The sequence below is a fragment of the Pithys albifrons genome, chromosome 16 (assembly GCF_047495875.1).
Source record: "Pithys albifrons albifrons isolate INPA30051 chromosome 16, PitAlb_v1, whole genome shotgun sequence".
NCBI lineage: Eukaryota > Metazoa > Chordata > Aves > Passeriformes > Thamnophilidae > Pithys > Pithys albifrons.
The window spans coordinates 554396-582116 of NC_092473.1; the positions used below are offsets into that span (position 1 = coordinate 554396).

The window sequence follows — 27721 nt, forward strand, 5'->3', positions numbered from 1 at the left end:
CATAGCTCTGCAAAATCTGGCTCAGGGGGCATAGGGGGTGGCATCAGTAGCTCAGTGTTAGGAGTCAGACCTTGATTTTGTCTAGTGGGAGGTGTCCTTGCCCATGGCAGGGGTTGAAATGAAATGTTCTTTAAGGTCCCTTCTAACTGAAACCATTCCATGACTATGATTCTCTGCAGAAAGTCTCACTTTAGGCTGTTCTCATTTCTGTTTCTTCCCAGGAGAGTGTTCATTGAAGGTCTCAGCTCCTTTGTATGCAGTGCCTGCCTCCCCATCAGAGAGCCCTTGCCTGGAGGCCATGGTATGTGGAATTTGGAACTGTCCCTTCCCTCATTCTGCTCTCTGCTGCTTTTTAGTGGAAGGGAGAGCATGACTCAGCCACCTGGCTCATCAGGGATGTGGTACAGTCCTATATGTTACAGGCTGAAAGGCCTTTCCCACTCCCATTGACGTCTGTCCCTAGTTTCCTGTGATAAGTGAAGTCATGCTGGGAAATGTTAATGTGTGCAGCTACTGAATTGCTCTGGAAAAATTATTAAAGATGGAAATCACAGTGCTGAAAACCCCAAAAAATACAATGGCAGGGTCACCTGCCTAGCTTTATTAGTCTTCCTTTCTGCAGATAAAATGTCTCAGTCCATTATTGTACAAGTTCTGGCAACCTTTCCTGAAAGGTCCTTATTCATTCAGCTGGTTGCAAAGTACCCAATGACTAAAACAGAGAATGAAGTATGAGACTGGGAAAATGTGTCCAAGTTTGCTGCTGAGCCTGCCTGCAGTGAGCACCGGGAGCAGCCTGGAGGGGTGGATATCACATTAGCATCTCTGTGCTTAAGAGGCTCACAGCGAGCAAGGTGAGGGGCACTCATTAGGGAGGACAGGTAATAAATGCTGACCAGCTGGTTTTTCATCACACACCATCCATCCAGGGGTGGGACAGGTAATTAAAGACTGCACACAGAGCACGGAGGCGAAGTGTGGCCTGAATCACCAGGGGAAAAGCATCATTTTCCATCCTTGATGTTCCTTCTCTTCAGCTCCTTTTATGAGACTCTGCCTCATTCTCCATAGCTCATTTTATGAGACCCTTAGGGCATATGCCATGCCTGAAACAGCCTGTGATTTAAACAAACAATTACCACAACTGAGCCTTCACTGAGCCTTGATTCCTTTCCTGTCCTGGTCTGTTTTCTTTTATATCTGAGATGAGGCAGAAGATAACATTATACATTCTGGCTTTAGGTTTCTGCTTGTTTCTTCTTAAGACCAGGCAAATTACAATTGTCTACTTTATCCTTGTCTCACAGGGTGGTCTTGAAGTGACAGTGTGCACCAAAGAGCCCCTGCTCTCTGCCAAGCAGTTCTCAAGTGGGAGCCTCCTGAGAGTCACGCTGGAGGCAGCTTATTCTGTCCCTGAAGCATTTGCCACTGAATCTCAGCAAAATTACATGGCTTGCTTGCAAGTACCAGCAGCTGGTGAGGTGAGAATGGTCCAAGCATGGTGGCAGAGGGTTTGGGTTGTTTTCCCCCTCAGTGGAACAAGTGCACAGGCACGTGGGCTGCACAGCCCCCGTGCCTGTGTGCCAGCAGCCTTTGTTGGGAGGGCTCAGAGTCTCTGGGGTGTGATGTGTTTCTTTAACACAAAGAAAGTTCTTCTTGGAAAGACTGGATTCAAACTGGCAGGGTTTTTTCCACATGGCTCTTTATTTTTATCCCATTCTTTGTATGCATGTGGTGGAGTGTGTTTTCCGAGCCAGGCCCCTGCACTGCTGCTTTAGCTTTGTTATCCCGGCTCAGACCAGCTGGCTCTTGCTCCTGCTCCTGTTGGAAATGCAAATCCTTTGTTTCTCATGTATCTCTAGAAGAACCTCCCCTTGCTCTTCAGGAATGGCATTGTGAAGATTGATGGTGAAAAAGAACCATTACCACGGCCTAAAACCTGGCCCCTTGGTAACATCCTGGCCCCTGGTGCCCTGAGCATACCCAACTCCTGGATCATTGGTGGGTCCTATGAGGATGAGGATGGAGAGCTCACTAAAAGCGAGGTGAGGAAGGACTGGCAGGGTTAGAGATTGAACTGAACCAGCAGGGACTGGGAAAGTCTTGTTATGAGGAGCAGGTGGGATGGGTGGTCAATCCTCTGTGCAGTGTCCAGGCACAGAGATGGTTCCCCTGCATAAGCAGGCATGATGACTGCAGGAGAGATCCCAAGGGGCCATGTGGCAGGTCTGGTCCACAAAAACCACCCACACTGGCCTGCTGAGCTGGGAGTTGTGTTATGTCTTGTGAGCCAGGCTCTTAGTGTTGATGGAGTCTGCAGGAAAGGCTGTTGGCTTCTCTGCTGGGCTAGCCTGGCTATGGAGACTTGGACACCTCTGTCTGACTCACATATTCTCCCAGGGAACATTTCTGGGGATGGTGTAGGCTGTGGAGATTGCTGCCCTGACTCTGACTGCACACTGTTTCTCACAGGACAGGGAATTCAGGATCCAAGCAGAAAGAGGAAAGAGAATTGTCTGGGACATGGAAAGGCGCTGCTACCTGGATGCTGCTGCAGTAGCTGTGTAAGGGACCTGAGGAAACCACCTCAGAACATGCTCACATGAGTGACCTGAGGCAGGAGCAGCAACATGCAGGTGGTCTCAGACATTGTAGAGGTCAAACTGTGGCTCTGCCTCACCTCCTGTGGCTCCTGTTGGCCACAGGTGGTTCACATGAGCAAGGGAGCAGCCTTGAACTGCCTTGGCTGGAGCAGGTTCTTTCTGCTGTGCTGGGAGAAAGTGGAGCTGCTGTCTCCAGGCCACAAATGCTCATTCCTGTTGCCAGCAGCTGGGCCTGGGGGCTGTTTGAAAGGAGGGGCAGCAGTTATGGTGAGCAGGGATAGGGTAGGATGGCCCACACAGCTCTCCTCTGAGCTGCTAATTAAGTTTTACTGAATTTCCAATACATTAAAACCTTTCACTTTATGTAGGCACTCTTCATTTAGTTTTTATTGGATAAGCATTGCCTTTAGCAGCTGCAGGTATGCTCAAGATCAGGCTAAGTGTTCCATTTCTCTTTGAATCCTGCTACTGTCTTGGCCTCAGCTACATCGTGGCTGTGAGTTTCACAGCCAAATTACTCCTTGTGTGGAAATACTCACTTCTATCTCGTCTGACTTGTAAAGTTCTTTTCCCTGTATGTCTGTTGGTTTCTGTCACCAGCCACACTGAAAGGGAACTCAGGGTCTGCTTGCTCTGTGTGATTCAGGATTTACACCAAAGTTAATCACGCTCCTTCTTGTTTATTTGATTTCTGAAGTAGCCAGGGGAGAGAGAAAACTGAGTGTGTCACTCTCACAGTTGTTTTATAGCTGGTTATGCCAAAAATGCAAACAGCAGTGGGTGGAGGAGAAAATGTCCCCAGCCTGCCCCAAAGCACGTGTTCCCATGGCCTGAGGGTGTTTGCTGTGGGAGTGTGTTGAAGCAAACCCACCACGGGCTGCTGGGGCAGAAAGGAGGATGCTGGGGCTCTCCAGCTTGGTTTGTGCATCTTCTCATCCCTGCTCTGTGTCCAGGCTGCAGAGGCTCATTGCGGAGCGTCGGTGCTGGCCCGTGGAGCTCTGCAGGGTGTCTACAGCCCCACCTGGCAAAGGCAAAGCTAGCAAAGCTGACAAGGTAACAGTGGGGAGGGGTATGCATTTTCCTTTTGATGCCTTTGTGACACCTAAACCAGCCTTAAACTAGTCAAAGCGACTCAGAGAGCAGGAGGCTTGGAAAAAAATCACCTTTATAGAGTGGTTAACTAGTCAAAGAGTCATATTTTATCCTTAAGGCATACAGAGCTCTCACTGGTGGTCTGTGGCAGCTGGGTGGAAAGGAGACAGGGAGAGGGTGCTTTTTAGAATCACAGAATGGTTTGAGTTGGAAGGGACCTCAAGCTCCACCTTGTTCCATCCCCCTGCCATGGGCAGGGACAACTTCCCCTAGACCAGGTTGCTCCAAGCCCCATCCAGCCTGGTATTGAAGAGAATTAAGGTAATTCACTGAGCCAATGGTGTTTTGGAACATATTGAAGAAGTTCATGCCTTCTTTCCTGTGCTGTAGGTAAGTTATGATTTTGCACCTAAACCAGGGTGATTTAACAGAGAAACAACCTGTTATCTAACAGTTCTGTTCCTGGCAGCTGGTAGTGTGAGAGCTCCTAATCTCTTCCAGAGCAAAGTCATGTAAGTTGGTGTAAGTCCCTTTCAGCACTCACCAGTGCCAGGAGTTTGCAGCTACCTGGTTTCTGTCCTCCTGAGATGCACAAGTTAAGGTCACTTGGATTTCTAACCACATAGCTGCTAATTCTGCAGCTGTATCTCAACAAGACCGTTCTGAGGTGTGGCAGAGTGCAGGAATTAGAGAGAAAATCTGCCTCACAGGGATTGGAATGAAATTAATATTCTACATATCAAATGACTCCAGTCTATTTGTCCAGGTTGTCTTGGCTGTGTGCCAGTTACAGAGGGCCACTGGCTCATCAGGTGCATCAGTTTGCTGTGTGGTCTCTCCTGAATGGATCCGTGACCCTTTCTCTTTGAGGATAATAACAGTCTGTTCAGTATCTCAGTCCCTTGCTCTGTGTTTCCAGGGAGATGAAGCACAGATTTCCTTCCATGGTGTGGCATATGTCAACATGCTGCCTTTGTTGTGCCCTGGTGTGAAGGAGATCCGAGGTGCTTTCCGTGTCTTTAGCTACCAAGACAGTGAGGTGTTTGAGAAGGTGAGAGCAGCCAGGCTGTGCTCCAGCTGTGCAGCTGGGTTTGCACAGAGGCTGGGAGCAGGAAGAATGGACAGTGGGGTATATGGGAGCAGGCAGCATGGGCAGGAGGGTGTTTGGGATCAGGTAGAGTGGGCAGGGGGATGTCTGGGAGAAGGTGGCGTGGGCAGGGCGGCACTTGAGGCTGAATCTGAACCTTCACTGCCCTTCTGGTGATGAAGAAAAATAATGATATAAGCTTTTAAGTGCAGATTTCTCCAAGGCAGGGGATTTCTGTGGGTGTGTGAGCAGGTCTGAGAACTGACAGAGGCTTTGAATCTCACTCCACTCCCTCTTGGGCTGTCAGCTGAGGGCTTTAGGAATGCTCCTCTCTCCCCAGTCTGGGTAAATGAACTGCATTGCTGGGAAGAGCAAACAGTGGCTCTGAGAGGATTGCGTTACCCAGGCAACCACCAAAAAAGCTGTCACTGGAGCTCTTTCAGTTCTAGTTCACCGAGGTTTATTTTTCTTTGCATTTCTCCCTCTCTGTTACTACGAGTGACAGTTATATCTCCATTTTCCCACAGTCTGTCCCTCCTGGAACAGACCTGAGCTTGTTCCTGGAGGGCAGATGCACAGCCCGGTTTTACCACCCACGTTCCCTGTGGTGCTGTGGTCCAGGCACAGGAGCTGGGTGAATTACAGCCCTTCTCCTGCCTCCCTGCTCTCGCTGGCTGCTGCAGAGCAGGGCTGGGCACACAGCTGTCTGCTGGGCTCTGCTTCTCCATCATGAATAACAGCCTCTCGGCTGTGTGGTGCTGCTTGTCCTGTGGCATTTATCTGCCACAAGTGAAGTTCTTCTCATTCCTGATGTTATGGATGCTTTGGGCTGCCTCGTGGTCTAGGCAGTCTCCACAGAGCTGCTCCATCCTCTCCCCAGAATCCCCATAATTCTTGCAAGCCCAATTCCTCTAACCATAGTGTGTGGGAGGGGAACAGCCTGTCTAGATGGTCAAACACTGTGTAAACACAGAGTCTGACAAACCTATTCCTTGCAATTCCCTGGTGTGTGTCAGGGAAGCTGCTCCACACCAAGTGAGCTGGGAGCTAAGACACACTGCCAGGCAGGTGGGGGCACCCAAACATTTGCAGAGCAAACCTGGTGAGGGTGACCAGATTTCTCTAACAATCCTCATCACCAGGAAAGTCCATAGCTGTGAGTCAGGTCTAGGATCCAGCCAGGAGTTCAGGCCAGTGGGTCAGGATCATGGAGCTGGGTTGCAGCATGTCCATCACATAGTTCAGGCAAGGACCAAGGGCCAGTCCTCAGTGAAAACACAGCTCTTGAGAGAAGATAGAAAGATCCTACTGAGTTGCGTAGCCCAACCTGAGGTTTCACAACTACATGGGATCAGGGCTGGCCCAGAGCACTGGCAGCTGAACTTCTAGGTGGGGAGAATGAGGTTGCAAAGCTTTTTAATACATTTAAGACCCTGATGATGTGTTTTGGGATGCAAGGGGTTAAGACAAAGGGGTGAGGAAGCCGACTTTGTCCCTTGATTCCCTCTGTTCCCTCTTTTTTCAGACCAAAAGTCAGCACAGTATTTTCCAAGAACTCAGGGCACATCTCAATCTCATCAAGGAAGGGCTGGGGACACCTTCCCTTTCCAGACCTCCTCCCAGTAAGGCTCAGAAGGAAGACAAAGATTCCAACAGAATGGTAAGGTCTAGAGAGGCACATTGCAGTGTGGTTGCTCTGCTTGCATATCAGAGGTAGTTGGGGCATGCAGGAACCAGGGAAGGAGCTGCCTCAGCCAGCTAAGGTATTCACTATCACAGAATCTCTTCAGTTGGGAGGGACCCACAGGGGATCATCCAGTGCAACTCCTGGCCCAGCACAGGACACCCCAACAATCCTACCCTGTCCAAACATTCCTTGAGCTCTGGCAGCCTTGGGGCTGTGCCCACTGCCCTGGGAAGCCTGGTCAGTGCCCAACCACCCTCTGGGGGAAGTGCCTTCTCCTTATATTCAGCCTAACTCTCCCTTGACACAGCTCCAGCTGTTCCCTTGGGTCGTGTCCCTGGTCACAGAGAGCAGAGATGGGAGCTGCCTTTGTCTTGTGAGGAAACTGCAGACCTCAAGGAGGTCTCTCCTAACCTGAAATCCTAGCACATGCTGCCTAAACAAATGTATCATCTCACACCCTGAACTTGCAAAGATATGAGATTTATGGAGTCTGAAACAAGGGACATCTTTTCTTTTTCTTAATAGTTACATAACCCATCCAAAATCCAGTTGTCAGATGGCACTGGAGGATCTGAAAATATCAGAACTCGCAGCGTTGATGGACAGGTAACTACGTTTCTGTGAAGAGAAGATTCTAGAGCATGACCATGCTGGTGTATCACACCTTCCACATAATTAAATTCCTTAAGATTGAGTTGGACAAAGAGTATCTTATGTACATGCTGTCCCAGATGATGTCCAGCTGAAGATTAGACTAGCATTGGACTAGAAGGTCTCTGTAAATTATCAGGCATTTATTTTAAAGGGTTCCTTCATGTTTAGGCTTCTTCCACTGAATGCACATTCATTCTGCAGGCAGATTGATTATCTGGGCCCTCTCCTTTTTCCTAACCTGGTTTCTTTAGCTGAATTTTGCTGTTGTAATTCATTCTGAGGAGAGGTTATAAAACAAGCTGTATCTCTGCAGTCTGCAGATCTGTAGCTGTATGCTCAGTATTTCATTGTGCCAGGAATGGCTCCAGGCAGCACGACAGTGAGAGCCATGTCTATCTTCACAGCAATACACCGAGGCAGGAACATTCCTGGTGATGGAGATAAAGCTGGACAAGGCCTTGGTCCCAAAGCGACTGCGAGAGGAGCTCACCCGCTGGTGCGTAAGGAGGGGTTCGATATTGCGGGGAAGGAAGAGGCTTGTACAGAGAGCTCCCCCTTGGAATGCTCTGCAAGGACCAGCTGAGGGTCCGAGACAAAGCCTATGGCAATCAGGAGGAGGATTTGGCCAGACTGCTTCAGAGGTGGCATCTGGTGTGTTGGGAAAACACTTGTTCATCCCAGCTGGCATCTCCTTGCTATTCCTCTCAAAACAAGAGACACCAGAGCAGCACAACAGTGTCTGTGTTCCTATCTGGGCTTTGTTTCCCACTAATCCCTGCGTGTTTTCCTCTTGCATGTGATGTTCAGCAGCCTGATGAGTCCTGGACACTGGCATGGACTGCCCTGGGTAGTGCTGCTGTAACTTCATCAGAACATTCTGTTATTTTTACCTTTTCAGAAGTTTTCTCATTATGTTTTACCCAGTTCTTGGCTTTTATGTTAGTTTTCATGTTGTTCTGCTGCACAGCTGCTCTTTCATCTCTGCTACTTTAAGTCTTCCACTGTCTGTTTTTTCCTGTCAGTGGTAACCCTGCTGTGTTACAGGCTAGGAAAGGCCCAGCATGTCTCATTGAGTTTATTGAGTGAAAAAGAGAAAATGCAGCAAATGAATGAAGTAACAAGTGCAGGTCTATGTCTCTCTCAAACAGAAATATCAGCCACTCTTTGAAGGGAGGGTATGTGTGTCATCCTTTGTGCTGCCTGCTGGCCCTTTTTCCTGGCTTTTTTTTTATACCATTTCTGCTCTACTGCAACGGTGTGAGTTCAGTGTAACTCCTTGTTCACCTGCTGTGTGCAGCTGAACGAGGCATGTGGCCCTTTGGCTCAGTGAGCTCATTGGGTTCTAAGTTCTGAGGGTGTTCTCATATCCAGCAGCAGGAAATGTTGATAAATTCTCAATGAATTAAGGCTGTTTTGGCACTAAGGATTTTAATCCCAGGATCCCCAAATTCTAATGAAAGGTCATTGTAACTCCAGTACTGGCTCACATGGGGTTGGTGTGGTGTCTGGTGGTTGGTGGTCTGAGGTTGGTGTTTGGTGTCAATGCATGGCCAGAGGATGAGGTGCCACAGCTGCACTGTGTGATGTTGGCAACTGATGGATCAGATGGCTTGGGCTGTATAGTGACCACATTCTTCAGAGCTTTCCTCAGGTTGGTTTCTTCCTTACAGCTGTTCTGGCAGAGCCAGGAGCTCTGAGTTACAGATCTGCTGCTCCAGGAGAGCGTTTTTGATTGCCAGTAATGAATGTTAACTCTGATAGATGAGCTACAAGCTCAGTTGTAGGGGCCTGCCCTTTACAGTTCACTCTTGGTCTGAGACTTCAGTTTTCCTCCCAGGTTCCCTGTGAGGTGCCTCAGGGACACGATGGCAGGTTGGAGCCCTCGCACTACATGCTGCCTGTGCCAACATGACAAGCCAACTTCCCTGGCAGTGTACTTGGCTGATCTCTTCTGTGCTCTCATTGACAGCATCAAGGAGATGATTCCTTCTCGCCCTGCGCTGCCTGCCTGGACTGAAGGAGCTAAGAAGGTACGTGCAAGAGGGTATGTGCCACCCATTCTGCCCTCATTTCTCTCACACTGGGAAGTCTTCATTCTGAGCCCTGCAGCAACATGTAGATGAGGTTTGCAGAAGACAGTGGTGGAGGGACATGAATGTGGTGAAGGATCTAGAGGGAAATAGAGCCATATAAGGAGTGGATGAGGTCACTTGGTCTGGTCAGCTGGAGAAGAGGAGACTGAGAGCGGACCTCATCTGGGTCTGCAGCTTCCTCACAAGGGACAGTGGAGAGGCAGCTACAACCTCTGCTCTCTGTAACCAGGGACAGGACCCAAGGGAATGGCTGGAGCTGTGTCAGGGCAGGGTTAGGTTGGATACTGGGGAAAGGTTCCTCCCCCAGAGGATGGTCAGGCACTGACCAGGCTCCCCAGGGCAGTGGGCACAGCCCCAAGGCTATCAGAGCTCCAGGAGTGTTGGGAGAGGCTTGGCCTCAGCCCCTGCATTTGCCCGACCCCACGTTAGGCTGGCAAGGTCAGCCTGACCTTTGAGCAGCCAGAAGGAGAAGTAAACAACCTCAGCTCCTTGGTAAACAGCAACAAAGTGTCGCCAGAGGTGGGCTGCCCAGTGCGTGAAGCTGCCCTCGTGAAGCTGGCCTTCAGCCAATGGGAAAAGCCCCTCAGGTCGTGATCAAAGCCCTTTGACCTATCCCAAGCCACCCTGGTTCGCGTGTACCCCCTCAAAACCCTATATAAGCTGTTTACCTCCCAATAAAGTTATGCTGAACATTCTTTTAACCTTTTGGAACCTGGAGTTTTATCTCTGTGAGAATTCATCCAGGTATCTGGTGCTGAAACCCGGGGTCACATCAGGGTTGGGCAGGCTGGGACAAGGAAAAACCTCTCACTACAGCAAAATACAGCAGCTTTTTCCTTACACAGGAGCGTATGGACAACAGGATAGGGACAGGGGGAGATTGTTGGGGTGCCTGTGCAGGGCCAGGAGTTGGACTGGATCGTCCTTGTGGGTCCCTTCCAACTAAGGATATTCTGTGATTCTACAATTCCATGAAATGCACAGAAGAGAAAACTTATGGCTGTTTCCTCCACAGCATTGTGCCTTGGAAAATCATTCCTGGGGTACATCACTCGTGTTCACAGCCCATACAAAGGGAAGAGATAGAGAAATGGAGCAAAGGGAGGGAAGGCAGCAGTGAGGGGATGTTTGGAAGGAAATGGGATGCTGGGGAAAGAGGCTACCTGATGTTTACCCTGAGCAGTGCCAACACTTTGTCTCCAAATAGCCCATGTGCTTCATCAGACTCTGACAAACATGAATCAGCCCTGACCACTCTCAGGTCACCCAGAATTCTTGAATACCAAGATTATGGAGATTACAGACTCTGCTGAAGGGGGCTGGCTCCTGGGTTTAAAGGCTCACAGTAAATGACATCTGTTTTACTCACAGACAATTACATTGTTATAGAAGAGACAGCAATGACTAAAATACTGGATTCTTATTAAAAAATCTTGCAGGCAAGAGGTCTTTTGTGTTTAGCTATAGATATTTTCTCAGCCCTCAGGTGTGGACAGAAAGGATGTGTGACAGACTAATTGAGACTTATGTCAGGTGGAGTTCATGGGAGGTGTGGGCTGTGGCAAATCAAATACATATCAAGGCTGATTGCATAAGTGACTTGTGGGATTTATTTATTTATTTCCTAGGTGGTGGAAGATTATCACAAACGTGTCACAAGCATTGCCACTGCCATCCTGAGTGAATACCACAAGCGCTTTGGGAAGCAACTGTCTGACCATGGAGCAATAGACCACGAAACCCTGGAGGAACAGAAGCGTCAGCTCAACTATGAGCTCAACACCTCTGGGAAATATTTTGCTTTTAAGGAACAGCTAAAGGTAAAGACTCATCTGTGCTTTTTGTTTCCCTACTTCTTTTGTCCCAACAGTTTCTCAGTGAGGAACTGCTGTTCCATGTTGGTAACTCAGGATGATGTCATGCTCTAGAATCCCCTCCTGCCTCCCAGAGCTGTTGCAACAGGCACTGGGGAGACAAGATTCCCCTCTAATGGAGCAGGCACTAAACTGCTTTGATTCCTCACCAGGAGAACACTCCTTATGAATGGGAGATAGTCACATCCATTTGTCCCATGCTTATAACCTGAGGAAGGCAAAGCTGATGCTCTCACACACCCATAGTCTGCCCTGGCAGGACAAGGGGATTCCCCCCTCTCTCGGCTGCTCAGGCCTGGCCATGCTCTGCACAGACACACCCTCTCTGTGCCAAGGGGAGGAGCCTTCCACAAGTTGTCCTTAAAGGGGCACTGGAGTGTCAGAGAGGTGGTGAAGGATTTCCTCCCTGCGTGCTTTTTTTACTTTTAACAGTGCTGAGTTGGATTTGTTCCTCAGAACTAAGTTGGAGCTTTAGGCAAAATCAGTGTGTTCTGGCTGTGTCTGATTGTGGAGCTGGTGGTGGGCACGGGGAGGACCTTCCCTGTCCAACAGTCCCATGTCTCCACAGTATGCTGTGGTGAAGATTGTGAGAGAGAAATACCTGAAGACCACGGCATTTGAGACCCAGGAACAGCTCCAGGCATTCCTCAGTGAGCTCTACGTATACCTCGTGGAACAGATGCATGTTGCTGTGAACCAGGCAAGGAGAAACCTGGGTGACTTGGGCCATGACTTCACTCTGGATCCAGGGCAGGTGAAGGACTTTTGCCTTCAAGACAGAAGCAGGCTCATGTTTTCATTTCTGCATTTATCACACATGGGCCCCAAGCCACATTAAAGGCAGTGTCCAGTGCATCTGTATCCCCCTGCTACAAAATCCTGATGGTGTTCCTGGCACAAGGTGAGGGTGGCTGGGTCTGTGCCTCCTGCCACTCACCTGGGCAGAGCACAGACCTCCATCAAGAGCTGGGGTCACCAGTGAGTGGCACCACAGAAGTCTGACATCACCTTGATCTATGGAATGCTGTAAATAGAGTCATAGCATTGTTTAGGTTGGAAGGGACCTTAAAACCCATCTTTGTCCATTCCCTGCCATGAGTAAGGGCACCTTGCACTACACCAGGTTGCTCCAAGCCCTGTCCAACGTGGTCTTGGACTCTTCCACGGATGGGGCAGCCACAGCTTCTCTGGCAACCTGTGCCAGGTCCTCCCCACCCTCACAGGGAAGAATCTCTTCCCAATATCCCGTCTAACCTTGCCCTCTGGTAGTGGGAAGCCAATCCCCCTGTCCTACTTCTCTGTGCCCTTGTAGAAATGGATATTGCCCTGTCCCTGTGTGGCAGAGGTACCTGGGAATGGCAGGAATGTGTCCCACCGAAAAGAGCAGCTGGAACAGCTTGCCTTTCACATGTGTCCAGCCCCAGCCATACTGGTCAATCCTTGGTGCAGTACTGGACTGGGGTGACGTGAACCATTCTTCCCCTGCCCAGTAACACTGTCTTGTTCTCTACCAGCTTCTGTCTGAGGAAGGTGCTTCTCCTGCCCCTCCATCCCGCACAACCCAGGAGCAGCTCTGGCTCTTTGCTCGTGAAGCTGAAGCCAACAAGGACTACAAACTGGCCTCTCTGTACCACCAGCAGGTAAAGGAGCCCCTGTTCTTCCCTGCACGTGTCCCCTTTGTCTGGGCTGGCAGCAGTGTGGGGCTGCTGGTGACAGCTCAGGCAGCCTGAGCTGTGGTGTGTGAAGGAGCTGGATGTGACCAGGATACTCAGCCTGAATGGGAGGGATTTTGCAGGAGATGCTGCTCTCTGCAGGATGTGAGACTGTCCCTGGTCAGGTCACCAAGGACTCATGTACATGAGTATTGTCCAAACATCTCTTGACACTTGACAGAATTTTAAAAGTGGTTGGACAACATTCTGGGGCACAGGGTGTGACTCTTGGGGCTGGTCCTGTGCAGGACCAGGAGTTGGACTCAATGATCCTTGTGGTTCCCTTCCAACCTGGTTTATTCTGTGATTCAACAATTCTGTGACTCCAGCCTCAAGGCCAGGGGAAATGGGATGAGCTGGTCCAAAAGACTTGCTGGGTCAGTACTGGGGTCACTGGGCTTTGGGAGAGGGTCAGCTGGAGCTGAAGGACATGTGTTAGGTGGAGGACACTTAGAGGAAGTGGGCTTCCAGCATGACCGAAGTTAAGGGACACCCCGACATGTGATAGACAAGGGCTGGATTCCTCCTAAACTGGGCTGGGGTGGCCAGGAAAGCCCTGATCTCTGTTGTCTAGAGGATAGCTCAGGATCGGCGCAACATCCAGTCCTGGCTGGACTATGGAGCCTTCTGCCTTCTGCATGAGGACACCACCAAAGCCCAGGAATGCTTCCAGCAGGCTCTTTCTGTGGACCTCCAGCACATCCAAAGGTGCTGAGTGCTGCCAGAGTGGGGGTGGGAGGGTGGGGAGTGTTTCCCACCCCACTGCTGGGGCCTGCAAGGCTGACTGGTCCCCCCTGCCTCAGCTTGCTGCTCTGTGGGATTGGGGCTGTCATGCTGCAGCACTATGAAGATGCAGAGGTTTTCTTTGAGGATGCCTGCTGCTTGGAGCCATCCAGCATTGTAGCCTGGACCCTTTCAGGTACAAAAGCAAGCCCACCTGTCCTCTTCTCCCTGCTCCAATCTGAGAGCTACAGGAAAGATTTTGTTATGGGTCAAGTGTCTGCTTATGCTGCTCTGTCTGTCTCCCACAGGTTTGTTTTATGAGCTGCAGAATAATAATATTCAGGCAGAAAGGAACTTCCGAGAGGCTAAGAAGCTCCTGCAAGCACAGCTCAGTGAGGAGAGGAGAATCTCTGATGCTTCTGAGGGAGGAGAAGGGAGAAAGGACATTTCTCCCATCACAGACCCAGAGGAATTCTTGCCAGGTAACGCCTGGCAAACCCAGGAGGTGCCCTGGCGCCAGCAAGATGGGGCTTGGAGCTGTGTGGGTGAAAGGAGAGAGGAATTTCTAAGAGGAGAAATACGAAGGATAAAGGAAGATGTAGACTGTGAGCTGGAATACAGTTCCATGAAAGCTCTTGCTGTGAGCTTGGAAGGCTCTGCCTCACCAATTCAAAGAGCAAACCAGCTGCTTGGTGGTGACCCCAGGCCCAAGGCCTCCTCTGCAGCCTTGCTGAGTCCAGCCTGAGCCTGGATGGTCTGTCCTGAGTCCCAAAGCTTTGGCCAGGCTGCAGGAAAATACTGTCTGGCTTTATTTTTAACGTTGTCACCACTCCATGCACACTGCTTCAGGCAGACAGGCTCTTGTCACACATGGGTTTTCACCCCTTCTGATTATGAGGGAAGGGATATTCATAGAGTCATGGAATCACTAAGGTTGGAAAAGACCTCCAAAATCATTGAGTCCAACTGCTAACACAGCACGACCATGTTCCCACTAAAACCATGTTCCCAAGTGCCACATCCACACCTATTCTGAACAGTTCCACAGATGGTAACTCTACCGCTGCCCTGGTCAACCTGTGCCAGGGCCTGACCATCCTTTTAGTGCAGAAATTTTCCCTAATATACAACACAGACCTCCCCTGGCACAACTTGAGGCCATTTCCTTTCATCCTACCTCATTTATACTTGTTTCTGGCTTCACATAGTAACCTTCTACTCAAAACCCCAGCCCCAGGTATTGCAACCTGGGAAGTAATTTCTTCCCAGCTTTGAAAATCTGACAGACCTTTTATATTTTCTGTCTTTCCCATTTTTTGTGGAATCATGCTCCCAACTTAGCTGTTTATGGTAAACTTTTTCCACATAATGGTTGTTGGACATTTCATTCCAGAGGGGGTCTCAGATGGCTCAGCCGACAAACTTCCAGAGGTGGTGGAACCTGCCCTGGCCTGTGTGACATCCAAGGAAGAGACTACTGCACTGGAGGCAGCCCCAGAAGGTTAGGGAATGGGGACCTGGTGTGCCAGGGAGAGCCCAGTGCTGGGAGATGGCCTTGAGGGATCAGTGGGGAGTAACATGGGAGCAAGGAGCCATGGCCATCACAATGCCAAGGCAAGACATCAAGGCCTGTTCTCACTCCCTAGCCAGGGAATCTCCAGGCAAAGCAGGTTCATCCCGGTTTTCAGAGCAGCACATCTCAGGATAGACAGCCAGTGGGTGAATACAGTTTTCTCTCTCATGTCACTGCACCCAACAGCCTTCCTTGGCTGTTGGCATGTCTCCCTCCTGGGATGCCAGCTCTCAAAGTGTCCCTGTGGATCTCCCCGAGTCCTGTGCTGTGCTATCTGCCTCCTCCACAGCTCCACTCCCCAGCAGGTGCTGGAGATGACAGTGCTGGGTGCCTGAAGCCCCCCAGTTGGCCGGGGGAGGCAGGACCCTCACTGTGGTTATCTCTGACAAGCATCATTCATAAATCTTCCTTTTCTTCCTGAGATTGGACTGGAAAATAAGTGGGTCAAGAGCACTGTTTATTTTTAGATCTCACACTAAACTTAAGCCCTTCAGAAAAAAATGCAGAATTAAATCTCTGCTTCAGCCTCCCCTTGCACCTCCTGGGTTTTACACCATGTTGCTGGGATTCCTCTGTCCCCACTGGGACCTCGGGCTTTGCTCTGGCTCCAGAAATAAACCCCTCACCTTGGGACTGACAGAGATACATTTTCTTGCAGCACCATCCCTTGGTTCAGGACCTCAGCAACCTCCCTGCACAATCTTCATGAAGGCAGTGGAATTCCTGATGAAAGTCAATGCTGTCCAGGTCAGCTCAATGGGGAGTGGAGGGGTGGGAAGGGAGGTTGGTTTATTCCCAAATAGCTGGTGGCAGCTCCAGCCAGCCCCCTGTTCTGGACTCCAGGAATGAGCTGTGGCCACTCGAGAGCTGAGCACAAGAGGGAGCAAAGCCACCACTGCCCAGAGATGCAAAACTGTGGCCAGGCAGAGTATTCAGCCCAAAATGCTCGTTGTGGACACAGCCATCTTGTGATCTGAGGTTCTTGAGGGGCCTCAGCCAGCACTGCCTGCTGCAGAGGGAATAGCCAGCTCAGAAATGGTGCAGTGTGCTCTTCTGTGTACATTCAGAGGCTGGATCCATTATTGTGATGCTTCCAAGACACCAGAACTCCTTTGATTTGGACACTTGTGTGTGTCAGAGTAATTTTTGTCACCTGGTGGAATGTCCTGTCCCACACAGTTATCTCTGGGATCTCTCTGATTGCCACATTATGCTGCCTGCCAAATTTTTACATGGCAGAAGGAGTTTCTAAAAGCAAAAACAGAACTAGAAGTAATCATGGAATGGTTTAGGTTGGAAGGGACATTAAAGTTCATCTCATTCTAATGTCCTGCTATGGGAGGGACACCTTCCACTCAACCACCATTCAAAGGAGGCAGAAAAAAATCTGGTATGGGTTTTCTGTTCATGAAGTCAAACAGGTTGTCTGTCAGCACTGCTCCCTGTCCTTCTGGGGTGCCTGTGATTTCCCTGCTCCCCTAACCACCACCTGTGCCCTTCCTCCGCAGTTTGTTCACCAGGCGCTGGCCCATGAGCTGCTGAGTCCCCACGGAGGCCCCACCTGTGCATATCACCTGGCACTGGCCTGGACGTACCTGTTGCAGGAAGATTTCCCCAGATGTGAGGAATGTCTGTGCGAGGCCATTCGGATTGACTGCACGGTAGTTCCATGTGTGTCACTGGTGTCCTGCAACAGGACCTCACCCAGGCACTGCAGCAGCCTGTGGTGTTGTGTCAATCCAGAGCTTCTATTTCCACTTTAAAATTCAGTGTTAGTCCCCAGCAGTTTCAGCAGGGAGGGCAGTCACACCAGGCTGTGGCTGCAGCTCTGCCCTCCTTATTATCCTTTTCATTCCTGGCGTGCTGTCACCTCCTGCACAGACAGGCGGCATCTCTGAGCCTGTCTCTGCCTTTACCTCTGCAGCATCTCCCCCTCTTTCCCTTGGTGTGTGAGGCTCTGTTTCATGGGAAACAAGGATGTTATTCAACAGAGAGGGAAGGTGGCTTTGGGGAGGCAGGTTGAACAGAAGGGAGAAGGAAGGTGACACCTCAGAGTGCTTTGTGAATGCTGACTGTACCTGGGAGCCTTGTGTAGGCCAGGACACTGGGCAGGGAACTGGAGGGGGATCTCATGGCTGGTGTCTTTCAGGCAGCCCCTGGAGTTCAACTCTGTATGTTAAACCTGCCCTACTATCACAGTCATGGAATTGTTTAGGTTGGAAAACCCCTCTAGCATCAAGTTCAACTGTTTCCCCAGCACTGCCAAGGCCACCACTGACCCATATCCCTGAGTGCCACATCCACGTGCTTTTTAAATCCCTCCAGGGATGGGGACTCCACCACTGCCCTGGGCAGCTGTGCCAGGGCTGGACAGCCCTTTCCATGAAGGAATTTTCCCTACATCCAATTTAAACCTTCCCTGGCACAACTTGAGGCCGTTCCATCTCCTCCTGTCCTTGTTCCCTGGACCAGAGCCTGAGACCTGCCCCTCCCCCCCCCGCCCCCCCTCTCCAGCTTCCCCCTCCTGGCAGGGAGTTGCAGAGAGCAAGAAGGTCCCCCTGAGCCTCCTTTTCTCCAGGCTGACCCCCCCCCCAGCTCCCTCAGCTGCTCTTGCTGCTCCAGCCCCTTCCCAGCTCTGTTCCCTTCCCTGGACACACTCCAGCCCCTCAATGTCTTTCCTGTTGTGAAGGACCCAGAACTGCCCCCAGGTCTGGAGGTGCCTCAGCAGTGCCAGCACAGGGGGAAACCACTGCTCTGATCCTGCTGGTACAAGCCAGGTGCCATTGGCCTTCTTGCCCACCTGTGCATACCTGGGCTCATGTTCAGCTGTTGACAGCTGGCACCTCTATGTTCCTTCCCCTCTCTCCTCTGTAGAGAGCCTGGAGTGCTGCAGGGGGTTGTGATAATATAATTAAACACTGCTCAGCTCCTCCTTTCTGCTGCTTATAGGTGTCCCAGCCCCAGGTGTTTCTCCCTCCTGTCTCCCACCCATGTCTCAATCCTGGTTTTGTGTGCACAGAACCCAAATGTCTGGGCTCAGAAAGGACACCTGTGCTACCTGAAGGGGGACTTTGGTAAGGCAAAGGAGTGCTATGAGCGAGTGGTCAGTTTTGTGGAGGATGCTCTGGATATGCACTTTGTCTACCTGCGCCTGGGCTCCATCTACCTGGAAGAGAGAGAGGTGAGGGTCCAGCCGTGGTGGTGGAGAGGAAGTTGCCACAAAGCAAGTTGCTCCCCCAGTAGTTGTGGAGAGGGTGGGTGCCTGAGCCCCACTGGAGACAGTGTGTTTGGCAAATCCCTGGAGAGAGGAGACTGTGGAGGGCTGTGATGCTGCAGAGGGAAGCACAGCTGTCTCTCTCCTGGCAGTATGGCCGAGCCAAGCAGATCTACCTGCTTGCCTGTGACAACTCTGCGTCCTGTCTCACCTGGCTGGGGGTTGGGATCGCCTGCTACAGGGTAAGTGCAGCTGCCTCCATGTCATCTGTGCTTCAATCAGTGCCATGGCATGGGACACAGGGCTTGCTTTTGCATGATCCCCTTGATTTAAGTAAAGCTTGGCTGCCTGTGCCCCAGTGCTCCCAGAGGCCACTGTGTCCTGTGCACTGTTACAGCCCCAGCATGGCACCTGTACTGCTTGTGTGGGCTGTGCTCTGGGAGCAGCATCCTTCCTCTCATCCCAGCTCCTGCCAGAACCTCCTTCCCCAGGGTGTCATGACAAGCAATCTGGGCTCTGCTCCCAATGCCTACCTGCACATGGCCTGCATGTCACCACTACAACTGAGTGGGATGTCAGCAGGGAGGAATCTCAGTGCTTTCCCAAGGGAATCCATCACATCTGAGGGGTGCCAAGGACACCCAGCCAGCAGAAGCATGGTATCTCCCCGAGGAGCACCTCACCAGGTTCCTCCAAGGGAGTTTGGCCCAGGGAAGGGACTTGAACTTCTCTTTCCCCCTTGGCCAAATGTGTATTTCATGGGAGGCTGTGGAATTGGGCCAGGGAGGTGAGTGGTGGACTGGGTGGCTGCACCCATCAGGCACCAGCTACCCCTGCCTACCTGGACCTGCTGCACAGAGGGAATAGGGAGCAGGAGCACAGCCACATTTCCTCATGGAGCTGGATCACTTAGTTCCTGGAGGTGAAGGTGTTTGTTCTCCTTTCTTTACAACTGGAAGCTGCTTTGGAAATAGTGTGTGATCCCATAATGGTCTGCAGTGGGAAGTCTGTGCTCCAGACTGGAGAGCTGGATATTGGTAGTGCCCTGCCTGTCTGTGCCCTAAATCCTTTCCCTGGATCCCTATCAGGGAAACCCTGCTAGGAGTTTTTGTTTCACTGATTTCTTTTGGTGTTAGAGCAATGCCTGTTCAGTTCTGAAGCCCCTTCTGCCTGCTCTTTGCCTTTTGTCCGTGTCTCTCTATCTCTGTCAAGCTGGAACTGCTGGTGGAAGCAGAAGATGCTCTCTCTGAAGCCAATGCCCTAAATAACACCAACGCTGAAGTGTGGGGATATCTCGCCCTCATCTGTCTGCGAGTGAGTACCCAGCCCTGCCATCCTAGTGGAGAGGGGGGTTTTCGGGAGTTTAGTGGAGGGTTTATCTGCATCCACTCGCAAACCTGAAGATTATGGTGTAGAGATCACTGGTGAAAGTCTGGGGGCTGTGCTCGGTGAAAGCAGCATTCAGATGGCAAAGGCAGTGCCCTTCTTGCTGCTTGTCATCCCCTGAGGCACTGACTGCCCTGAGGCACGTCCTCTCTGCTGGGCTTCTTACAAATGTCTCTTCACCGAGATCTTGTGTCTTTCCTGGGGTGCAGGGCACTGCTGAGGCACCTCCAGTCCTGGGGGCACTTCTGGGCCCCTCATGACAAAAGGAAAGACATTGGAGCATGTCCAGGGCAGGGAAAGGAGCTGGGAAGGGGGTGGAGTAGCAGGAGTGGCTGAGGGGGCTCAGCCTGGAGAAAAGGAGATTCAGGGGGGACCTTCTCGCTCTCTGCAATTCCCTGACAGGAGGGGGGAGCCGGGGGCAGGTTGGGCTCTGCTCCGGGGAACAGGGACTGGAGGAGAGGGAACGGCCTCAGGCTGTGCCAGGGGAGGGGCAGGCTGGATATGAGGAAAATTTCTTCATGGAAAAGGCTGTCCAGCCCTGGCACAGCTGCCCAGGGCAGTGGTGGAGTCCCCATCCCTGGAGGGATTTAAAAGCCGTGTGGATGTGGCTCTTGGGGACACGGGGCAGTGATGGCCTTGGCAGTGCTGGGGGAATGGCTGAATATGATGGTCCTAAAGGTCTCTTCCTGCCTAACCCCCCTGTGCTTTCCTCCCCGGCGGCTCTGTCGCTGTCGCAGGGCGGGCGGCAGCTGGAGGCAGAGCAGTGCTACAAATACACCGTCAAGGTTCGTGTCCGGTCCCGCAGCACGAACCGCTCGCCCCGTTCGCTGCCCTGCGGGGTGCGCGGCTGTGGCACGGGACGCTCCGTGTCCCGGCGGTGTCCCCGCTCGGCTGAGCCCCCGCACAGCCCCTCATCCCCCGCGGGGTCGGTGGAGCGCGGCCCCGACCCGCTCCCCTTCCCCGCAGCTCGGCCTGCGGGACCAGGCGCTGCTGCGCGAGATCCGCGCCGCGCAGCGCCGCTTCGGCTTCGGCGACCCGTCGCTCTGAGCCCCCGGGCACATGAAGTCCCCGAGCACATAAAGACCCAGCGCCCCGAGCGCTCGTTTCGCCGCTGTCACGATCGTGTCCCGATCGTATCGCGACCCCGGGAGGGGGCGGGGCGGGGAGGGCCCGGGGGCGGGGCTGGGTCACGTGATGGGCCGTAACGCCTCGCGGATTGGCCGCGCGCGGGCGGGACGGTTGAGGCGGCGGCGCGCGCCATGGCGGCAGGTTCGGGGATGGGGGAACAGGAGGGGACACGGGTGGGACACGGGGTGTCACTGGGGAAAGGGAGGGACACGGGTGGGACGCAGGGTGTCACCGGGGGGAGGGGGGGGAGGGACACACGGGGTGTCACCGGGGGGGGGGAATACACGGGTGGGACACGGGGTGTCACTGGGGAAGGGGAGGGACACGGGTGGGACACGGGGTGTCACCGGGGGGAGGGGGGGGGGGACGCGGGGTGTCACCGGGGGGAGGGGGGGGGGGGAGGGACACACGGGGTGTCACCGGGGGGAGGGGGGGGAGGGACACACGAGGTGTCACCGGGGGGGAGGGGGGGAGAGGGACACACGGGGTGTCACCGGGGGGGGGGGGGAATACACGGGTGGGACACGGGGTGTCACCGGGGGGAGGGGGGGGAACACGGGGTGTCACCGGGAAGGGGGAGGGGACAGGAGGGGACACGGAGTGTCACTGGGTTTGGGGGGGACGACACAGGGTGTCACTGGGGATGGGGGGACATGAGGGGACAGAGGGCGTCATCAGGGATGGGGAGGACATGGGGTGTCACTGCGAATAGGGGGGCACGGAGGGTCGTGGGGGTGTCACTGGGGATGGGGGACACGGGGGTGCCATGGGTGACACCCGGGTTGGGGTGGGGCATGGGGATAATGAGGGTGTCACAGGGATGAGGGGACACAAGGGGACCAGAAGCATCGCTGGAGTCTGGCGGCATCGCCAGGGCTTGTGGGGGCTCGGGGGGATTCAGACCACGGGGGTAACAAGGGTGTCACCAGAGAGTGAGGTGGGCTCTGGGGCAGTGAGGGTCTGGATCAGGGTGGTACTGGGGTCACCACTGGGGCTGAAAGGCTCGGAACACTGTCACCAGGCACAGGGGACTCGGAGTGGGGGGGTAACAGGGGTATCACAGGTGGAATCAACACTGGATCTGGGGGGCTCTGGACACAGAAATACAGGGCTGTTGCTGGGCCTGGGGAGCTCAGGGCATGGGGGGCTCAGGGCACAGAGATAACGTGGGTGCCACTGGGGCTGGGCAGCTTGGCTTGGGGAGGCTTGGAGCATGGGGATGCCAGGGGTGTCACTAGGGTGCTCAGAGCATGGGCTTACTGGGTCTGTCACTGCGTTCAGGGCACAGAGATGACACTGGGGCTGGGGGGTCTTGGCATGTGGAGGTGGTGGGGTAGTCACTGGGGCTGGAAGGACTCAGGGCATAGTGGTACCAGGGATTGAGAAGACTCAGAACACCCAAGTAATGGGGTGCCAACAGAACAGGGGACCTCAGGACATGGGGACATCATGGGGTTCCCAGTGCAGAGGGTAACAGGGGGTGTCAAGGTGGGGATACTGTCCCCGCACTGACGCCGGTACCAGCAGCGTGGCAGCGTCCCTACCTGAACATCTTCAAGCACTTCCGTGTGGAGGAGTGGAAGCACTCTGCCAAGGAGGGGGATGTGGCTGCCCTCACGGTAAGGCAGGGCCTGGCACCATGGGGTGGGGGCACAGGCCAAGGGTGGGCAGCACTGACCCCCCATCACCTTTTCGCTGGTTGTGGAAGGACACGAGGCTGAAGGGAACGATATACCGGATCCAGGGCTCCAACCCTGCCAGCAGTTACCTGCAGCTGCCACGGGCTGGGACGCAGTCACTGGGGCTAACGGGGCGCTACCTCTACCTGCTCTTCAGACCCCTGCCCCACAAGCACTTCCTCGTTCACCTGGATGTCACCACTGAGGTAGGTGACGTGGAGTGGCCTCGTTAAACGAGCCTTGTTAGTGTTGTTGGCTATTTGAAGGACTGAGGGTGGCAACAGTGGTCTTGAAGGGTACAGAACTTGACTGGTCTTTGTTGCTGCTGGTGCTGGTGGGTTGCGCCGAGCATGAGATGGTTTGCATCCTCATGGCATCTCTCCTGGGGACTGGGGACACGGAGGGGATGGAGACATGGCTACATGCCTTGTCATCTGCAGCACTTCCCTGCAGAAGCCACCAGGGTGACTAAAGCTCTGTGTGAGTCTCTTCCCAGGAAAACCAGGTGGTTCGCATCTCCTTCTCCAACCTCTTCAAGGAGTTCAAATCCACAGCCACCTGGCTCCAGTTCCCCTTCGTCTGTGGAGCAGCCAAGGACTTGGCATGTGACGCTGTGTCCCAGCATGGTGAGAAGCTGTGTGGTCAGGGCTAAGCTGGCACATCACCACCAGAATAAATTGTTAGAAAATAAATTCAGTTCAGAAGTTTACTTGCTGGCTTTGAGGAAGGTGAAGAGAAGCTGTGGCAACCCCATCCCCGTGGAAGTGTTCGAGACCAGGGTGGACAGGGCTTGGAGCAACCTCGTCTAGTGGAAAGTGGCCCTGCCCATGGCAGGGGGTTGGAACATGATGGTCTTTAAAAGTCCCTCCCAACCCAAACCATTCCAGGATTCTGCCTGAGCAATAGGTCCTCCACATCTGGAAGCTTGGAGCTGTAGCTCCTGGGAGGGCTGTCACTCATCCTTGTTCTCCCGAGCAATGGGTGCAGTGTCAGGCCAGGCATGATCCCATGGAGGTAATGGGGTTCCCTGTCTGTCCTTCCCCACCCCTGAGCTACAAGGCATGTTTTCCCATTTCCTACTTGGCACAGGCCTGGTGAGAATCTTGCCTGTTAAATACTTTTTTATTGAACCATGTGAGTCTTGTGTCTCCAATCCCACAAGGTCCATGGTCCATGTCTGTAGCATCTTTTCCTACCACCCCTGTTCCCACCTGCTACTCTCCTCCCCAGGTGTCTCTGGAGCAGCCCCCACCAACGTGCGCTGGACGTGCCTGGTGCTTGACCTCCCCTCCATCCTCTCCCGGTACCTCAACCGCCGGTACAGCCACCTCAAGGCTGTCAAGCTCTGCTCCAACCTGCTCGTGAAGAACCTCTGCACCAGCGACTTGGTGTTCGACCCAGGTGAGGAGCTGAGACCTCGCGATGGCCTCGGGTCTCTCCTGGGGCTCCAGCCCAGCCAGGGGGGGATCCATGGGCATTCAGAGCTGAGGTTGTGCAGCCCTGGCAGAGCAGTGGGCTGCTGTTGCTCTGTGATATGGATAAAAAGGGCAAAATACCTGGTACAATGTTAAGTTTCCACATGGGCAGGGACACCTTCCACTATCACAGGTTGCTCCAAGCCCTGTCCAACCTGGTCCGGGACACTTCCAGGCATGGGGCAGCCACAGCTTCTGTTGGCAGCCTGTGCTGGGGCCTGCCTACCCTGACACAGAAGAACTTCTTCCTAATATCCCATCTAAGCCTTCCCTCCTTCATCTTAAGGCCATTCCCTCTTGTCCTGTCGCTCCATGTCTTTGTCCAAAGTCCCTCTCTAGCTCTCCTGGAGCCTCTTTAGGCACTGGAAGGCAATCTGAAATGGAATACAGTCTCCTAACCTCTGGAGGAAAGTATCCTCTCATTTTCCAGCTGCAAAAGTGAACAAAATGATCAAAGTTAAATATCTTTCCAAGGTTAGAATTCTTTTCAGGGGAAAGAAAGAAAGAAAGGTATCATCATGCCTTTCCAAGACCTGTGCTTTTATCAGCTGGAAGAGCTTGTACTTTTTTTGTGTCAAAAATCTTCTAACCTACTTGTTCTATCCACCTGCTCAGTGGGGCAGAGATACTTTGGTCAAACTCTTTGTTTCTGCCTTTTTTTATTGTGCTGGAATTTTGCCTGAACTGCCTGGCCTGATGGAAAGCATCAGTGGGGAGGAAGTTTCAGAGGCTGCTTTTAGATTCATGAAGCTTTCCTGTTTCACTTTTCTAAATTTAAAAATTCTTTAAGAGAATAAGACAAGAAAATGAGAAAAGAGCCTTAACACAAATCGTGTTAAACTGCTGAATCAATGCACAGGAACTAAGTGAATCTTGGGCCTGGGGGTTTATGATTTGGATCCAAGGGTTTATGCTCTGGGCTCTTCCTTGGAGCTTTAGGGTTTTAGGAATCCACCTGTGCAAGGGTGTGTTAGTTTGTTCCTCAGGCTTGGGATCTTTGTTTCTCAGGTGTTCTCAAAGAGGGAAGTGGTTAGTGCTCATGTCCCACAGGGAATGTGATTTCAGCCAGCTCCACAGGCCTGGAGCACTCAGTGTCTGTCCGTCCCTGTGCTGCCAGGTGTGACCTTCTCTGAGGCCCGGCACGCCGACCTGGCCTGCCGCGGGATCGCTCCCATGCCAAGGGAAATGGCATTCCCTGTGCCCAAGGGAGAGAAGTGGCATGACCTCTACGACTACATCAGGTATGGCTGGTCTCCATCCCTTCACTGCTCCCTGATTCCCACTCCCCAGGGGAAGCCAGGATGGATAATGCCACTTGAGGAATGCCAAATTGGAGGGAACCTGAGACCCGAATGGGCACTTTGGTCCCTTCAACTCCAGAATTTAGGTGTTGTTAGTACCATCTGCCTTTGGTATCCCTATCTTTGGGGGATGATGGGGAAAAAGGGGGAATCTTATAGGAGACTGAAGAGGCCTTTGTGCCAGGCCTGAGTTACCACGAGATGTTCCCAGGTGCCAATACAGTATCCTAATTACTCAGTGCCTTCCTCTAATGTTGCTCAGGTTCCCATCCGGGGAGTTCAAGCTGCCCTATGACTCCATCCAGAAGGGCTGTCCCAGTCCTGTGGCAGGTAGGAATGCTGGGGACAGCAGCCAAGGCTGAGCCACCCTGACTGGGTGCCCTGGGTTTCCCAAAGAGCCTGACCTGCTCTTTGTATCCCCCAGGAGTCTTGGAGAAGCCTGTCCCCCAGCTGCCCCCACCAGTGACACTCACCAGGGCAGTGTGTGACCGCCTGTCCCTCACGCACCACAAGACCAGTCCAAAAGCTGTAAGTGCATTGTGGAGGAGGCTGCAGCAACTTCCTTTATGTTTCCTATGGAGTTTTTGTCTCCATCTGTGTCTTTATTTAAGATGTCAAAGCTGCTTGTCTGGCAGCTGATCTGGGTATGGTCTGGTGACCACAGATAGTTGTGTCTTCAAATTACTGGTAGGAAATGAGGTCTGGAGGCTCAGGAACATGATCAATGTCCTCGAGGAGCAGAGCATTGCATGGAGTTGGGATTGCTGGGACTGTAGGCAACTGTCCTTTTCCTAATTTCCCCTTTCCCACTCATGCTGATGTGGGACCTGATGTCCAGACTGGCTAACCAGTGTGGTGATGAGTGTTTGGCGAGGGATTGGGGGAAGCCATCCTCATGCCATGGAGAGGGAGAAAATGAGGAGCACAACCTCTCCTTATTAGTGAATGTCCAAAGGAGGGCCATGAAGATAGTGAAGGGTCTAGAGGGGAATAGAGCCGTATGAGGGGTGGCTGAAGGCACTTGGTCTGGTCAGCCTTGAGGAGATTGAGCACAGACCTCATCGGGTTCTCACAAGGGGCAGTGGAGGGGCAGCTCCGATCTCTGCACTCTGTGACCTGGGACAGGACCCGAGGGAATGGTCAGGGCAGGGGTAGTCTGAATCTCAGGGAAAGGCTCTTCCCCCAGAGGGTGGTGGGCACTGACCAGGCTCCCAGGGCAGTGGGCACGGCCCCAAGGCTGCCAGAGTTCAAGGAATGTTTGGACACCAGGACATGGTGGGATTGTTGTGGTGTCTGTGCGGGGCCAGAAGTTGGACTGGATGATCCTTGTGGGTTCCTTCCCACTCAGAGTATTTGGTGATTCTATGACCTGTGATGAACTGGGATGGGTTGAGCTGGCTGGCTGCTTTAGACCTCCTCTGCTCAGTGGAGAGGGGTCAAGTCTTCCTGTTCAGGGCTGGATCTTTTCTGGGGCTCTGGTTTTCTGTTTGGAAGAGATGAACTATGCATGGTCAACACTAGGAGCATAGGGAGAGTAGCTGGTTAACACACCTGGCCAAACCAGGTCTCCACAGGGCTGCTCTTCCTCCACATTGTTTCATCCTGTGAACAGTCATCAGGAGAGACATGGGTGTCTCCCTGTCTCTGCCCCCACATGAGGTGGAGGGTGCTGGGAGGAGGACTAAGCTCTCTCTGAGGCTCATTCTCAGGTGCCATGCCGGTCTCCTGGAATCACAAAAAACATCCCTGAGGTTCACCTGACAGCCCTGAGAGCTGTGCCTGCTGGGGACCTGGAGCTAGAGGAGAACCAGAGACCACACAGTGGAGGGTACACTGGGCAGCCACCACCACCCAGCAGTGGTGGCATCCATGTCTGTGCTCATCAGAGGGGTGGCCGGACCACCCGAGGTGTCCCCACCAGCTCAGAGGAGGTGGGTGAAGCACTGAGGAGCTCAAGGTGGCTTTGCAGTGCTTATTTCTGATTCTTGAGAGCCCAGAAGTGAGAAAGGGAACACAAAGTTCAGGCTGGAGTTCCAGAGTCCAGAAGATGTTAACTATTTTCTGATTAGCAGTTTCCTTTTCTGCTAGTACCTTACTTGCCTTGAAAAGGGAGTCCCATGTTCAAACATGCTGAGCTTAAGCCAATAATGTATTTACAGCTGCCCACAGTGTGCACAGAAAGGGCTTTGGCCCAGGTGTGCCATCCCACAGGTAAGTCCTGGCCTGCAGGATAAGAGGACAGCCCCAGAAGTGTTCAAGGCCAGGTTGGATGGGGCTGGGAGCAACCTGGTCTAGTGGAAGATGTCCCTGCCCATGGGAAGGGCTGGCTATATCCCCCCAGCTTGGGTGGGATAGCTGCTTAACACCAGGAAACCCCAGCTCCTCCTGCCTGCCAGGTTTGACTCAGCCAGGTTAAATACTTTAAAGTTGTCCCCCCTGG

At 52.8% G+C, this 27721-nt stretch overlaps 2 protein-coding genes across 6 annotated transcripts in view; both read left to right on the forward strand.

Annotated features, from left to right (window-relative positions):
- Window positions 1-1343: 1343 nt before the first annotated feature.
- Window positions 1344-20803, forward strand: CFAP70 (cilia and flagella associated protein 70). 5 transcript variants are annotated; one of them, XM_071571070.1, is made up of 23 exons: window positions 1344-1481; window positions 1863-2045; window positions 2473-2564; window positions 3557-3656; window positions 4615-4746; window positions 6308-6442; window positions 6995-7075; window positions 7528-7619; window positions 9093-9153; window positions 10845-11036; window positions 11659-11790; window positions 12605-12730; window positions 13377-13510; window positions 13606-13721; window positions 13834-14007; window positions 14919-15026; window positions 15757-15845; window positions 16607-16759; window positions 18118-18279; window positions 18465-18554; window positions 19525-19626; window positions 20436-20483; window positions 20665-20803. In XM_071571070.1, the coding sequence occupies exons 1-23, from the start codon at window positions 1449-1451 to the stop codon at window positions 20743-20745; spliced, it is 2616 nt and encodes an 871-aa protein (XP_071427171.1). In that variant the 5' UTR covers window positions 1344-1448; the 3' UTR covers window positions 20746-20803. The 5 variants fall into 5 exon arrangements, with proteins under 5 accessions (XP_071427171.1, XP_071427170.1, XP_071427167.1 ...); XM_071571069.1 differs by having other exon boundaries at window positions 1367-1481; window positions 11659-11844; XM_071571066.1 differs by lacking the exons at window positions 19525-19626; window positions 20436-20483; window positions 20665-20803 and having other exon boundaries at window positions 1367-1481; window positions 11659-11844; window positions 18465-19235.
- A 134-nt stretch (window positions 20804-20937) lies between these two features.
- Window positions 20938-27721, forward strand: part of WDR90 (WD repeat domain 90) — a 31818-nt gene continuing 25034 nt past the window's right edge. The window contains exons 1-9 of the mRNA XM_071571601.1: window positions 20938-20967; window positions 22351-22445; window positions 22535-22711; window positions 23002-23131; window positions 23736-23906; window positions 25098-25221; window positions 25544-25611; window positions 25706-25809; window positions 26991-27212. Of these exons, the coding sequence (XP_071427702.1) occupies window positions 20958-20967; window positions 22351-22445; window positions 22535-22711; window positions 23002-23131; window positions 23736-23906; window positions 25098-25221; window positions 25544-25611; window positions 25706-25809; window positions 26991-27212 (1101 nt within the window). The 5' untranslated portion in view covers window positions 20938-20957. The remainder of the gene's footprint in view (window positions 20968-22350; window positions 22446-22534; window positions 22712-23001; window positions 23132-23735; window positions 23907-25097; window positions 25222-25543; window positions 25612-25705; window positions 25810-26990; window positions 27213-27721) is intronic.